The 15146-nt window shown below is 43.5% G+C and overlaps 1 protein-coding gene across 2 annotated transcripts in view; it reads right to left on the bottom strand.

The window, feature by feature from the left end:
* MOB1B (MOB kinase activator 1B) overlaps nt 1–15146 on the bottom strand; it is a 70739-nt gene that overhangs the window by 10232 nt on the left and 45361 nt on the right. For both annotated transcript variants that reach the window (XM_075929429.2, XM_006137033.5), the window contains exons 3-5: nt 12353–12446; nt 5515–5648; nt 379–542 (exon numbers count right to left, since the gene is read on the bottom strand). In XM_075929429.2, the coding sequence (XP_075785544.1) occupies nt 379–542; nt 5515–5648; nt 12353–12446 (392 nt within the window). The remainder of the gene's footprint in view (nt 1–378; nt 543–5514; nt 5649–12352; nt 12447–15146) is intronic.

Here is a 15146-nt window from a genome sequence, read left to right as displayed (position 1 = left end):
CCCCTTTTATAATGTCTACAGGGCTTCTTCCCTAGTGGAAAAATAGCAGCAGACAGTAAATGCACACTCTGCAGCTTAATTTCTGCATTTTTTCTTCTACTGACCACGAATAAAGGTTTTCTTTTGTACTTGTCTGTCTTGTGGAAACACTTCATAAATCACCATTGCACTCGATCAATACTTACAGTAATAATTATACACTAGAATACCAATAAGGTAGCATCTTGGTCTTAGAGTTGTCAATTATGTAAAAAGACCAGCTCCTGTACCAACTGCTAGAAAACTCAAAACATGTTATTTGTCTGTAAGGTCATTTTAGTACATTCTGTCTTCAGAGTAGAAGGCAATTGTTACCATAATATTCTTATGCTAGTTTACCTGAACAAAAAAAATAAAGTGCTTGAAGGATGTGTTAAGATGTGCCTCTTCTTGCAGCTGGATCACTGGATCAAAGTGCTGGTGGTAAATATGAGCATACACTCTAAAGAGACGCTTCAGAATGGTCTTCGCCACGGACATGAAGTTCTTTGGGAAAGGAACGCCTAAAAAGAAACAAATGTATGGTAAGCGTTTTGGGGCTAAGACTGTGTCTTCGTAGATTTTTTAACAAATCTACGTAGGTTTTAACAAATAGGGAGGAACTAGTTGAGAACTTGAAAGTGGAAGACAGTATAGGGGACAGTGATCACGAAATAATAGAGTTCATGATCTTAAGGAAAGGTAGAAGGGAGACCAGCACAATTGAGGTAATGGATTTCAGGAAGGCAGATTTTGATAAGCTCAGAGAACTTGTAGGTAAGGTCCCATGGGAAGCAAGACTGAAGGGAAAAACAACTGAGGAGAGTTGGAAGTATTTCAAAGGGACGTTGTTAAGGGCCCAAAAGCAAACAATTCCGCTGTGTAGGAAAGATAGAAAATATGGCAAAAGACCAGCTTGGCTTAAGAAGGAGATCTTGCACGATCTCAAAATAAAAAAGGAGTCATATAAAAAATGGAAACTAGGACAACTAACAAAGGAGGAATATAGGCAAGCAACACGGGAATGCAGGGGCAAGATTAGAAAGGCAAAGGCACAAAATGAGATCAAACTAGCTACAGGCATAAAGGGAAACAAGAAGACCTTTTATAAATACATTAAAAGCAAAAGGAAGACCAAGGACAGGGTAGGCCCACTGCTTAGTGAGGAGGGAGAAGCAGTAACAGGGAACTTGGAAATGGCGGAGATGCTCAATGACTTCTTTGTTTCGGTCTTCACCGAGAAGTCTGGAGGTGTGCCTAACGTAGTGAATACAAGCAGAGAGAGGGTAAGTTTAGAAGATAGGATACACAAAGAACAAGTTAAAAATCACGTAGGAAAGTTAGATGTCAGCAAGTCACCAGGTCCTGATGAAATGCATCCCAGGATACTCAAGGAGCTGATAGAGGAGGTATCTGAGCCTTTAGCTATGATCTTTGAAAAATCATGGCAGACAGGGGAGATTCCAGAAGACTGGAAAAGGGCAAATATTGTGCCCATCTATAAAAAGGGGAATAAGAACAACCCAGGAAACTACAGACCGGTCAGTTTAACGTCTGTCCCAGGGAAGATAATGGAGCAGGTAATTAAGGAAATCATATGCAAACACTTGGAAAGTAATAAAGTGATAGGGAATAGCCAGCATGGGTTTGTGAAGAACAAGTCATGCCAAACTAATCTGATAGCTTTCTTTGATAAGATAACGAGCCTTGTGGATAAGGGAGAAGCAGTGGATGTCATATACCTAGACTTTAGTAAGGCATTTGATACGGTCTCGCATGATATTCTTATTGATAAACTAGGCAAATATAACTTAGATAGGGCCACGATAAGGTGGGTGCATAATTGGCTGGATAACCGTAGTCAGAGAGTTGTTGTTAATGGTTCTAAATCCTGCTGGAAAGGGATAACAAGTGGAGTTCCTCAAGGGTCTGTTTTGAGACCCATACTGTTCAATATCTTCATCAATGATGTAGATATTGGGATAGAGAGTACGCTTATTAAGTTTGCAGATGATACCAAACCGGGTGGGGTTGCAACTTCTTTGGAGGATAGGGACATAATTCAAAATGACCTTAGCAAGTTAGAGAAATGGTCAGAGGTAAACAGGATGAGGTTTAATAAAGAGAAATGCAAAGTGCTCCACTTAGGAAGGAACAATCAGTTCCATACATACAAGATGGGAAGCGACTGTCTAGGAAGGAGCATGGCGGAAAGGGATCTAGGGGTCATAGTGGACCACAAGTTGAATATGAGCCAACAGTGTGATGCTGTTGCAAAAAAAGCAAATATGATTCTAGGTTGTATCAACAGGTGTGTTGTAAGCAAAACTCGTGAAGTCATTCTGCCGCTCTACTCTGCACTAGTTAGGCCTCAGCTGGAGTACTGTGTCCAGTTCTGGGCGCCACATTTCAAGAAAGATGTGGAGAAATTGGAAAGGGTACAGAGAAGAGCGACAAGAATGATTAAAGGTTTAGAGAACATGACCTATGAAGCCAGGCTTCATGAACTGGGCTTGTTTAGTTTGGAAAAAAGAAGATTAAGGGGGGACATGATAGCGGTTTTCAAATATCTAAAAGGGTGTCACAAGGAGGAAGGCGAAAATTTGTTCCTCTTGGTTTCTGAGGACAGGACAAGGAGTAATGGGCTTAAAGTGCAGCAGGGGAGGTTTAGATTGGACATTAGGAAAAAATTCCTAACTGTCAGGGTGGTCAAATATTGGAATAAATTGCCAAGGGAGGTGGTGGAATCTCCCTCTCTGGAGATATTTAAGAACAGGTTAGATAGACATCTGTCAGGGATGGTGTAGACGGAGCTTGATCCTGCCTTGAGGGCGGGGGGCTGGACTCGATGACCTCTCGAGGTCCCTTCCAGTCCTATTATTCTATGATTCTATGATTTTAAAGCTGGGGGATTATTACAATCAGCTGCCTAACACAAGCCATGGATTCCTACATCAAGCCCATAACTCCTAGCTGAGCTAGAGCATGTGTTGCAGAAAGGTATCCCCTTCTTACTTTAAAGATTTCAAGTGATGGAAAATTCTCTATATCTCTGGGTCAATTGTTCCAATGATTATCCTTTCTGTCAAAAAACAAACTGTACCTAATTTCTAGTTTGAATGTGTCTGGCTTTAGCTTCCAATCACTGGATTTTGTTATACAGGTTGTACCTCCTTTAACCAGGAGTCTCTGGACTGGCAATATTCATGATCTGGCTGGACCACAGAGTCCAGATGTAGGGAGGTCGGGCCATAGGGCAGGAGCAGTGGGTGAGGGCACAACTCAGCTAGGAGCCCCATGTTGAGGGAGGGGCGGGTGGCCCAGCACGGAGTTCTGGTCCCTGCTGCCAGGAGGTTGCAGGGACCAGCAGCGGCCGCAGAGCCATGAAGCTTTGGCCATCCCAGCAGCTGCTGGGCCCCAGCAGCCATGGCAGCAGCAAAGTTCTGGCAGCCACAGAGCTCCAGAGGAGCCACGGCCAGGCAGGCAGTAGCAGGGCTCAGCCAGAGTCCTAGCCACAGGAAGCATGGGCCATGTTGGGGAGGACCTCCCCTCGTTCGGCAAAGCCAGGTCCTGAGGGTATCAGACGAGGGAGGTCCAACCTGTACCTTAGTCTGATAGATTAAATGTCCTCTACTATAAAAAATCTTCTCGCCATTATGGTCAAGTTCTCTCTCAACCTCATCTTGGATAAAGTAGATTGGGCTTCTTTTGTGTCTCACCATATGACAGACTTCAAATCATTCCTGTTGCTCTTTTCTGAACCTTGCCAATTTATCAATGTACATTTTACACAGTGTGGACACCAGAACAGTATGGAGTAAGTCAGGGGTGATCTCACTAGTCCTTTATACTGGGCTAATAAAACCTCCCTACTCAATATTTCCCTGTTTATTAGACATCTAAGGATTGCATTTGCACTTACGCTACTGCATCACATTGGCAGTGCATGTTCACTTGCTTATCTACACTATAACCCCGTTACTCATTTTCTGAGTCACTATTTTCCAAAATATATTCCCCCCCCCCAATCCTATTAAATGAAGTCTACATATATATACTTGAACAGGACACAAGCAAAATGGAGATCCGAGCCCTTTGCGCACGACAGTATGATAAATATTAAATAACTTGAAACACGATTAACATTACTGTCAATAATAATCAAAGGGGCTTTCCTCTCCCCCACTCGCTGTGTCCAACAGCTCCACGGCATTTTGTCAACAAGTTCTACATTGCAATGTGCAGCGCAGGGGATAGTTGAGAAGAGGGATGATTTAAAGTCAAAACCTCTCATACATTCATTTGCATCTGGCTAAAACCATGAACAAGTAAAAACAAAAGCCATTTATTTTTGACAGATGATCCTTTTTTTAAAGTGGACTGTCATTAAACGTTTGCTAAATAGTGCCATGCATTTAAAGCAGCCTCCTCCGAACATACAACACTTCCCTATTTACTTGTAAGCAATAAGTTCTATATTCAGAATCAAGGGTGCAAAGCTGAACCAATAGGGGAAATGTCTCCTAGGGGCTATGTGTCTTTTCTGCACAGAAAATTATTTTGGTGGCTGGGGAAAACTATATTTTACAAAAAGATACTGATAGGCTACATCTACATTGGCAAGATTTTGCACAAATACTCTTTAACGCAAGAATTTTTGCGTTAGAGTATTTACGCAAGAGAGCATCTACACTGGCATATGCCTTCGCGCAAGAGATGTGCTTTTGCGCAAGAGCATCCGTGCCAGCATAGATGCTGTCTTGCGCAAGAAAGCTCTGAAGGCCATTTTAGCCATCGGGCTTTCTTGCGCAAGAAATTCATGTTGCCTGTCTACACTGGCCTCTTGCGCAAGAACAGTTGTGCAAGAGGGCTTATTCCTGAGCAGGAGCATCATAGTTCTTGTGCAAGAAGCACTGATTTCACACATTAGAACATCAGTGTTCTTGCGCAAGAACTCCCCGCCAGTGTAGACAGGCAGCATATTTTTGCGCAAAAGTGGCCACTTTGGCGCAAGATCACACCAATGTAGACACAGCCCTAGGGTACGGAGGTTGGAATTACGTTTCCTCCCCTCCTATATCTCTAGGAGAAATACTCTTTTTAAAAAGAGAAAGCTGAAGACTAAATGAAAGTACAGCTGCTTATTAAATAGAACTATCCTTTTCCCACTTCCTGAATTTTAACAAGATTTTATTAAGGAGTGTTCAGTTATGTTTTATGTCTGATAGCCAGACACACAAATTGTACCTGCTTAAGCAGATGTAAGTACCTTTTAGAGTCCTAATACAGTCTTCTTTAACTATCTTATGTCAGTCACTAATCATTTAACAACATTCAACAGCTCACTGTTTCTATTTATTGCCAAGTTCCCTTTGGGATTTAATCAATACTTTTACCTTCCTGTAATTTCAGACACAAAACTACACAAGCTTTTCAATGCTGAGAGATCTTAATAGTCTCTTCCAACAGGAACCCTATTTCACTGTTCATTTTTACCTATTTTGGATGGAAACAGTGTCTCGTCATCCAGCTGATCCTGGACCCAAGTCATCAGGTAATCAATGTACTTTGGTGCCGAGCATTTGATTGGTTTCTTTATGTTTGTTCCATCTGCCCAGTGGTACTCATATCTGGTTTGGAAGAGAAAGGAAAGACACCTCATAAGCACTCAATTGAGCCATTAATACAAAAGCCTGGGAATGGTTTCTCTTTCTGTTTAAGGACTGAACTCAACTTTCATAATGCTTTTGGAGACACTCATTCCAGGTCCTTCCCTACCACCAACGGAGTCAACATACTGCCAATGTAGGAATGAGGAGAACTGCTGAGCGCTGCAGTGCAATAGTCCTCTCAAAGCAGGAGTGGACAAGAGGCTGCCAGCAGGCTGCATCCGGCCCACCAAGCCTCTGGATCTGGCCCCCGGCCACCTGGACAGACCCCTTAGGCAAAGAGCAGCTCATGCTTAAAACAGCTGGCTGCTCTCTGCTCTAGGCTGCTGGGGAGGGAGGAAGGAGACTTTGCACGCTGCCCCCATCCTCCAGCAAAATCTCTCAGCTTCCATTAGCCAGGTTCTGGGGCAGTGTGTGAAGCCTCCCTCTCCCCCCCCCCCCCAGCATGCCTAGAGCTGAACCATGTGGAGCAGCGAGTGGACTGAGACTTCAGCGGAGAGGAAGGGAGCCTGCCTCAGGTTCCTGCAGGGCTGCTAGCTGGGAGCCGCCTAGGTAAGCACCTCTCAGCCAGAGCCTACCTCTGGCACCCCACTCCCCCCCCTCCCACAACTGCCTGCCCCAGGCCACCACTCAAACCCTCTGTACCCCTTTTCCCGCTTCTTACAGGTCACAACTCCCTCCCAGACCCTGCACCCCTTTCCACAGTCCCTTCCCCAGGCCAGAATCCTCTGCTGCACCCATACCCCTTCCTGGACACTGCATCTCAAGGCCCTGCCCCAGATCACAACCCCCTTCTTCACCCAAATGCCCTCTCAGACCCCACACTCTTTCCTGCACCCCAGACCCCCTACCCCAAGCTCCCTTCTGCATCCAACCTCCATCCCAGACCTCGCGCTTCTTCCACAGAAGTATGGCCCTTTACCACTTATCAAAATCTTGGAGTGCACCCCATTAAAAATTATTGCCCACCCCTGTCTCAAAGGAACCAAAGAGCTGTATTAGAGGCAAGCACCAGTTCTCCCCAAATACAAGGGAGAATGATACCGCCAGTTAAAAATTATGTGCTTTCAGAGAAAACATTGTTACCTTTCCTACAAATCTGATCTTAAAATTATCAGAACTGAAAGAATTTAAGAAAATCTTATTAACTTTTAACAGCTTAAATTTACTCTTCATTTTTTCAGTTTGTACTGAAAATAGCCTCGTCACTATCATTTCTATTCTTAACACAACAGCAGAGTACTGTGATGTTTGAGTGGCAAACAGTAGGGGAATGTTTGTTTTAAGATGTTTGCTACAGAATGAAAATTATGAGAATGTTTTTATTTATCACACTTCTATGATTAACTATGAGTAAAATATGTTTGTTTTACACAACAACTACATTTTGCACAAAATTTAAACAGAGGGAGCCTGTTTTAAACACTTCTAAGCATTTTGTCAGTTAAATCAGCAACTCTGAAAACTTTTTCACAATAAATTTTACAACAGAACAGTTAGGATAGTAAATAAAACTAACATTTATTTACATACTTCTCTAGATACTGTACAGCACCAGTCAAAAAAGTTAAAAGAACGCTAGGAACCATTAGTAAGTGGATAGACAATAAGACAGTAATATCATAATGCCACTATATAAATCCATAGTATGCCCACACTTTGAATACTGAATGCAGTTCTGGTCAAAAAAGGTATATTAGCATTGGAAGAGGCAGAGAAGGACAACAAAAACGGTTAAGGGTACAAAACAACTTCAATACAAGAAGAGATTAAAAAGACAGACTTTTCAGCATGGAAAACATGACTATGGAGAGATATGATAATGGCCTATATCCTGAATGGTGTAACGAAAATGAATAAGGAAGTATTATTTACTCCTTCATATAACACAAGAACTAGAGCCGCCCAATGAAATGAACAGGCAGCAGATATAAAGCTAAACAAAGGAAATATTTCTTCATACAAAGCACAGTCTTTGTCACAACAGTCTTGCAGCCTACTGAGGTGATGAAGAAGGGCACTCACGTGGCACACTCACTAGTCTGGGTTGCCCAGTACTGCTCTGAGGTCTTTTGTGCATCTATTGATCCTGCTTAGCTTTTGTATCCTGACAAGCTCTGAGCATTAACTGGATGACTTCTGAGAAACAGCAGAGAGATACTCTCTGGCACAACACATATTGTAAGTGGAAATGTGCAGAGATAATCTTCAAATACTCTGTCAATCCCCAAGTCTGACTGGCTGAGTGCAGCATTACATGTGGAACCCATGAAGCTAATGAAATAAGTGTTAATCTGCTTATGATTAAACATATTAATGAAATCACTCTACTGGGTCTGAAACTTCTTTAGAGGGTTCCCAAAATATAGAGCGGTGATACTAGGACATTTATGAAAGATGGAAGATTAAAACCAGACTCAAACACTGACACACGTGTGAGAGCAAGCACCTACATCTCTACTAATAAAACAAACATACCATGCCATTGCCATCAAGGAAAATTCAACCTTGTAGCTGGATCAAGCCTCTTTGGCATAAAGAAGAGAAAAAATCCACAATCCTCTGTAATGCTCATGGATCATTTTATAATAGAGACACAATTATATTTAGTGCGTAGCATAGGAAATATGGCATTTACAGTGACTAGCTGTAGGACCAAACAGCCCCAAATGACATTGTTAGGGTTTACCAGGATTGAGACATATTAGTTAATTGTTTTTTCCATTCACATATATGCAAATGATTCTACCTAAATATGAAAATATGCCATGCACTAAAGATAACAAGACCTACCCCTCCTCCACAGAAATCTCTATATAAACACACACTTAAAAAAAAAAAGTACATTTGTGACAGGCTGGGCTATGCCCTGAGGCCCCCTGCTGGAGGTCTTGGGGTCCTGCCATATCCTGCCCCAGAACAGGCAATAGAAAGGTCCTCCACTCAGGCCAGACTGGTTGCAAGGGAAGCAGTCAATCAGGACCCAGCAAGTCAGTATAAAGGAAGTCAGTTCCTCTTTGGAGCTTGAGCTGTGCAGACTGTGTGTGACTCGGTTGACTCACAGGAGAGCCACCATAAACAGAGAGTTCAGGAACTAGGGGATCTTAAGTTCATGAATGAGCATCTGAGTGAAGAGCTCCAGTTCATCAAGCAGGAAAAAGAGTGTTTGCTCCCTACAGTGTATGACTACGAAACACAGAGACTCGACATTCAGGAGTCTGAGAGACAAGGACCCTGGTAGATCAGGGCACAGAAAGGCTATAACTAATGGCCTTCCAGACAGAGAAGTCTGGGAGAGTGAAAACTTTGCTAACATGGGGCAAAATGGGGTACAATGGAAGAGTGCCTCATACAGAACTACCACCCCACTCCTATTAGGAAGGAGAGGAGTGTGATGGGGTGGAGTAGACCCTAAGGGCCCCTCCCACATCCCGCCCCAGAAAAAGCAGTAGAGGAGACCTCCTAGCAGGCCTGAGTGTCTGCAGGGGAAGCAGCCAATCAGGGCCCAGCAAGCCAATACAAAGGAAGCAACTGCACCAGAGCCAATCAGTTCTCTTTGGAGCTCAAGGTGCGCCAACTGTGTATGACTTAGCCGGAGAGTAACCATAAGCAGAGAGTGCAGGCGCACACACACTCAGCCAAGGGGGTCACTCACGAGAGGTGAGTGCGACCCTGTTACAATATTTGTGAAGGCTGTAGAACAGAACTATCACCTTCACTAAGTAAAACGCACATGCTAGATGGCTGGGATTAAGATTTTTAAGGGCATTAGTACATATATAGGACCTTTATATATAATCATCTTTAAATCGCCGTGAAGAGATATTAATTTGGCTATCCCATTTGCCAAGGGACACTGGAGCAAAGGAAGAGGTCAGAAAAATGCGAGTTGGCACACTGCTGAGAGAGAGGAACTGCTGAGAGGAGCTATTTAAAGTGGCAGATTCAAATGAGGATATATAACTGTTATCACAGCAGACGTGTAAGCCAGAGGAACAGCAATTTCATAAGGTTATTATTTCAGACCAAAATTGGGATCTGTGGACACTCTCCACGGCTAAATTCAGGCCTCTTTTGTTCAAGTGCTTAAATACAGAAGTGCTGAGCACCAGCAAATCTTACTGAAGCCAGAGAGATCTTGCAAGTACTCACTCCTGGGGAAAAAAGGCCACTTTTATGACGATACCTTAATTTGGACTTAGAAGCCTATCCCTAGATATCCAGATCTGAAATGTTGGCTGTGTGTTCTTTCCTGTGTGTTCTTATTGGCAGGCATGAAAACCAACGAGAAAAGGGGAAAATGAAGCAATAACTCAATTTCCCCTCCTTCCTAGTATTTGGTAAGCCAGCAGTGGGCAAGAAGCAGCCCGCAGGCCGGACATGGTTTGCGAGGGTTAGACAAACACTTTATTTACCTGCGCATCTGCAAGAATGGCTGCTTGTAGCTCCCGTAGGCTGCAGTTAACTCTTCCTGCAGCTCTCATTGGCTGGGAATGGCAAACTGGATCCGGCCTGCAGCCGTTTATTGTCCACCACTGTATTACACATATTACAGTCACAATATACTTTGTACTGACCAATAACTTTCCAGAGTGCTTGTTCTGCTTATGGTTACATGACATTTGATATGGCAAATACAGCAGAGACCTCAAACCCACAAGCTGCTTGCGTTTAAGGCTTGCCCAGAACATGAGGTAGGATTCCCCTTGTCAAAAAGTGCACTAGCCTAATCTGTCCACTGCCAAGGGATTACCTCAGCTACTTATCTTGAGATGTGCATAGACTTAACACTAATAATGTGCAGCAGATGCACATGAATCCAAGCCCATGCCAGAAGGAACGTTATTTTCACATACCAGTGGATCTTCAGTTTGACTCCATATTTTAGAAGCATCTGAAAACAAACCTTTCGGTTTTACTTTGAAAATGGATTGGATGTCTCCATGATTTGCAACAGTGAACCATTTATATTCTACATTCTGTGTGCATCACTAATCAGATACGTTTCCCTTTTAATATAGCTAAATAGTGCTACGCACGTCTTGTCAGAAATTTACGGTGAAAATCAATAGATCTGCACTTTTCAAATTTTGCTAGAGGGACGTTGCAACGACAGAGCAGGACACGTGTTTTTGTAGTGACTGACTGGAAAGTTGCATGTAAATCAAATTAAATAAGCAGTAACAGCAGTAATACTTCTGCAAGTGATTACTCAGGTCGAGCCCAAGTAGGTGCGAGCATGCCGCACGCTCAGTCATCCAAAGGATTTTCCCCTAATGGTACACGTCAGGTCAGCTGCGGAGCCCCCTGAAGTTGCACAGTTACGGTGGGCTCTGACAACCCTGCCTGTTCAGTTCCTTCCTACCACCAGTCAGGTGCTCCTCTTCTCTTTCCTCAAGCGATTCCCTAGCATTTTCCAAGCTATTCTGTATGAATAGTTCTCATTAGCGTAAGAGTTAGTTAAGAGAAGGCGTAGCCACAGGACTACCCTTTGTTTTTAAAAATTAAAGACGAACAAGGCCACCCCTCTGAGAGTCTTTGAGGTAAGTGTTTTAAGACAGGATAAGTGTTTTTTCTTAGTTTAGTGGGACTGTTAGCCCCTCCCTCCCCCTACGCATGCCTCAGTCCCAGGACTTCAAACTTTGTGCTTCTTGCCAGAAGCCTATGCCTACAGGAGACCCTCACCAAGCCTGCCTGAAGTGCTTGGAGGAAGCAAATCAAACTGACAAGTTCAAGATCTGCAGAGGTTTCCAGCCTCACAAAACAGGAAGGATAACGGGAGCAGCCCCTGCCCATGGCAGGCCCCCCATGGGCCTGGAGCAGCCCTCTGCCCATGACAGGTGGGGAGTTGCTCCAGCCCCCACCAGTTAACTGGCTGACCAGTTAACCTTTCACATCCCTAGTAGACAAGCACTTTTCTAAATTGTTATCACTAACTTTTGCCCACCAAATAAATCCTGTATGCTTACTTCTAACCAGATCAACAGAACTGATTATGAATAATTTCACAGTTTTATTCAACTACATATTACAGAACAAAGCTCATGTTACATATAGGAAGCAAAAGAAGAGCAAGGAGAGATGGAAGATGCACATACATACTTTTCATAAAACGTGTGTAATATCAAGCTCTTTACAATATATAGAACGTTTGTTTCCCTGACTGTAATTGTATATTACAATTTCAGGTATTTTTCTAGAAAACACTGGAGAGCTGCAGAAGTACAAGATGGCATGTATGAAATAAGTCGAACGTCAGCAATCGTGGAGGGATTTCTGTTCAGATTAAGTGGTTGATGAGTTTTGCGATATCTAGTGAACTAAAATACATCAAAGAAAAGCTTTCAGTATCCCAAATCCTTCAGGGATCAAATGACTGCCAGTCTGTCTTGCAGAGACTATTTTGTTAGAGAACTCACCGGGGAAGATAAAATTGGACATTCATGATATTTCTAAGGGGAGGCATGAGAACCTAACCACCAGTGCCAACCCCACTATAGTGTCAGGCATTCTTTTACATCAAAAAGCATGAAGAAAGGGCACGTTTTCTCTGTCTCTGTACATCACCTTTACTTCAAGAGTAAATGAGCATTATCACAAGTCTGCAAACAGAGACTGATCTCAGAAGTTGTACCCTCTCAGTGATGTATAACAAATATTCTTACTTGGGACCTGCTGACATCACCGGGCAGCTCTCTTCCGTACAGAAGTCTGTAATAGTCCCATAAAGCATATTGATCTGGTTGAAGAAGTCCACAGCTGTAAAGAATGTAAACATTCAGTTAACTGTTTGGCAGCAGTCTACCATATGTACTGCTTGAGTCCCGTGGTTCCCCCAGTGCCTCTGCCTTTGAAACGTAGCAAGAGCCGACGGGACTCTTGCTACATTTTAAAGGTGGAGGTGCCCTTATTGACTATTCAATTAGTTGATTAATCTAAATTGAACATCCTTAGTATTTACCTCTAAAAACACTGCACTTCATTTAGCATTTGTTTATTTTGTGGGAGATTCTTATTACACATTCTGGGAGAGAGATGTCTGAAATACTTAATAACTAGACTTTCCTGGCATTGCTTGGGTCCTTCAGGGCAGGACGCTGGTGATGTGTGGGGTGCATGAGTCAGGACAGAGGGATGGATGTGAGAAGGGGCTCAGAGAAGGGTGCTGGGTGCTTGAAGGGGCTTAGGCTGGGGGGTGCAGGATTTAGGCCAGAGCGTGGGGGGCCCAGGCAAGGGGGCCAGGAGGTCTGCTGGGCTCACTGGGGCCACTTGTGGTGGTGAGGAAGGCACTGCAGATGCTCCCTCCGGCTCCTTGTGGGGGGAAGCTGTGCAGCCCGGTCCCAACAGGATAGAGGGAAGGCTGCACTTCCCCCCCTCCCACCCACCTCCGTTCCAGCACTGGGGCCGAGGGCTGGGGGGAAAGAGTTTGGGGACACAGAGGCCACTTACCTCTGGCTAGTTGCCACCAATATGGAGAGCTTTGGCCCCAACTGGCCACCCTCTTCCTGGTGTGGCCACCCCTCTATGGTCACTCTGCAGTATAACTGTCCCTTGTGCTCACTGGCTCCAGTGGTCACTGCAGAGTACAGTTGTCCCCGCTTTCAGCCCCCTCCCTTTCTGTGTTATGGAAAACAATTAGATTCCAGGCACATCCCACTATCCTGGAACAACCAAACTCTGACTTTGCTTTTAAGTTAGGATAAGAGGAAGCTGCCTACCGAATTTGGTGGTTTTAGCTCTTATTGTTTAAGAAGAGTTCTTGAACAAAAGGACTCACAGATGGACAGATTCGCAGACAGACAGATGCACAAACTGTCATAAATGTATATCTATATAGATGTAGCACCTTTCACAATGAAGGAAAACAATTGCCATATATAATCTGTCTTGGCCAAGATTTTTTAAAATAGAGCCTAAGTATTTTTTTTCCAAAACTGCTGGGCATACCGCAGCTCCCATTTCACAATACTCTTTTTTTTTTAAAAAAAAAAATCAGGCTTCTTATTTAGGAGCCCACCTTTAAGCTCTTGTTTTTGAAAGTCTTGGCTTCTGTAATCAATTTATAAAATAAGCCTTCTTTTCCCCCCATTGCCTGATCCTGACTGCAGTCTGCATGTTGCTCCAAGGCCACCCAAAGGAACACTTTAGAGCATATTTGCTCTCTGTTCCGTGTAAATTACGGGCAAAATTGAAACAGGGAAATCAATCATAAGCTATATTTCATGGAACAAATCTGTGATTGCTAACAGCTAAATACTTCTGGATCTATGCATAATACTTCACGGGGAGAAAGGTTCCATCAGCCTTCCTGGAATTATTCCCATCTGCCTTCCACCCAGGAAGCATCCACCTACCGTAACAGTCTCTGCTGGGGACTTCAAGTAATACAAATCCACAAGAAAATAAGATCTATGATACTATACCAGAAACAAAAACCAAACCTGTGTGAAATGTAGTACTGTACTTATGAGAGACTCAGCTCCAGTTTCCAAAATCTATTTCACTTTGCCACTCACTGCCAAATGAAGTTTCTGGCCCTTTTGGCTGCACAGTTAGCTTTGGCAATGTGAGCAGATGGCATAATTTAGTTTTATTTCTGTCTGTCTGCAGGCTCAACAGAAGCACTAAGTGTATGTCTACACTGCAAACAGCAGTCCGTAGCAGTATGTGTCAGAGTCCGGGTCTAAAGACTTAGCCTTGTGGGGTTCACACTCTGGCATTAAAAATAGCGATACAGACATTTGGGCTATGGCTAGAGCCCAGGCTCCAATGTGTAGGTATGTGAGCAGGCGTCAGAGTCCAAGCCCAAACATCTATACCGCTATTTTTAGAGCCGTCACATAAGTCTGAGTCTACAGAGCTGGGCTTAGCAACAGGTTGCTGCTTGCTGTGTAGACATACGCTGAGAAACTTAAGGCCTTCCAATATTTATCTGAGTTGGTCAAGGTGTGTGAATCCAAATTATGGCCACTGCTATGTTGGTGTTAGGCTGAGGCAGATCCCAAAAATATTCAATTAATGTCCTCATTCAGAGTCACATTCTTAAATGCCATTTGCTATTTGTAGGAGTGTTCAGCCGAGAATAAGCCTCTTGACTCCCAATGCACAAGTAGCTGAATAATAGACTACCTTCTGAGTATTCAGATAGACATTTTGCATTTCTAGCTTTAATGAGAAGGTGACATTTACAGAGCTATCTGTTCCAAAATGCGGCACCCCCCCCAAGTACAATCTGCAGTACACTTGGAAGCGCTGTGGGTTATGCAGAGTATACATGAAACATCATGCTCAGCCATTTCGGTCTCATCCAATGTGGTATCCAAGGCTGGGAATTGAGCTTAGGGCTGGGCAGTAAGAAAACAATTTGCATTGCACAGTAATAAACCCCCAGTGAATGGTCTTAACTTTCTCTGAGGGAGTTCTTTTAGCAAGTCCATTCATTGAAAAAGATTGTGCACC

This window comes from Pelodiscus sinensis, chromosome 4 (genome assembly GCF_052426305.1).
Source record: "Pelodiscus sinensis isolate ZL-2025 chromosome 4, ASM5242630v1, whole genome shotgun sequence".
Classification (NCBI taxonomy): Eukaryota; Metazoa; Chordata; order Testudines; family Trionychidae; genus Pelodiscus; species Pelodiscus sinensis.
Note: the sequence above shows the minus strand (reverse complement) of the source record. Positions and strands in the feature narration are given on the sequence as shown.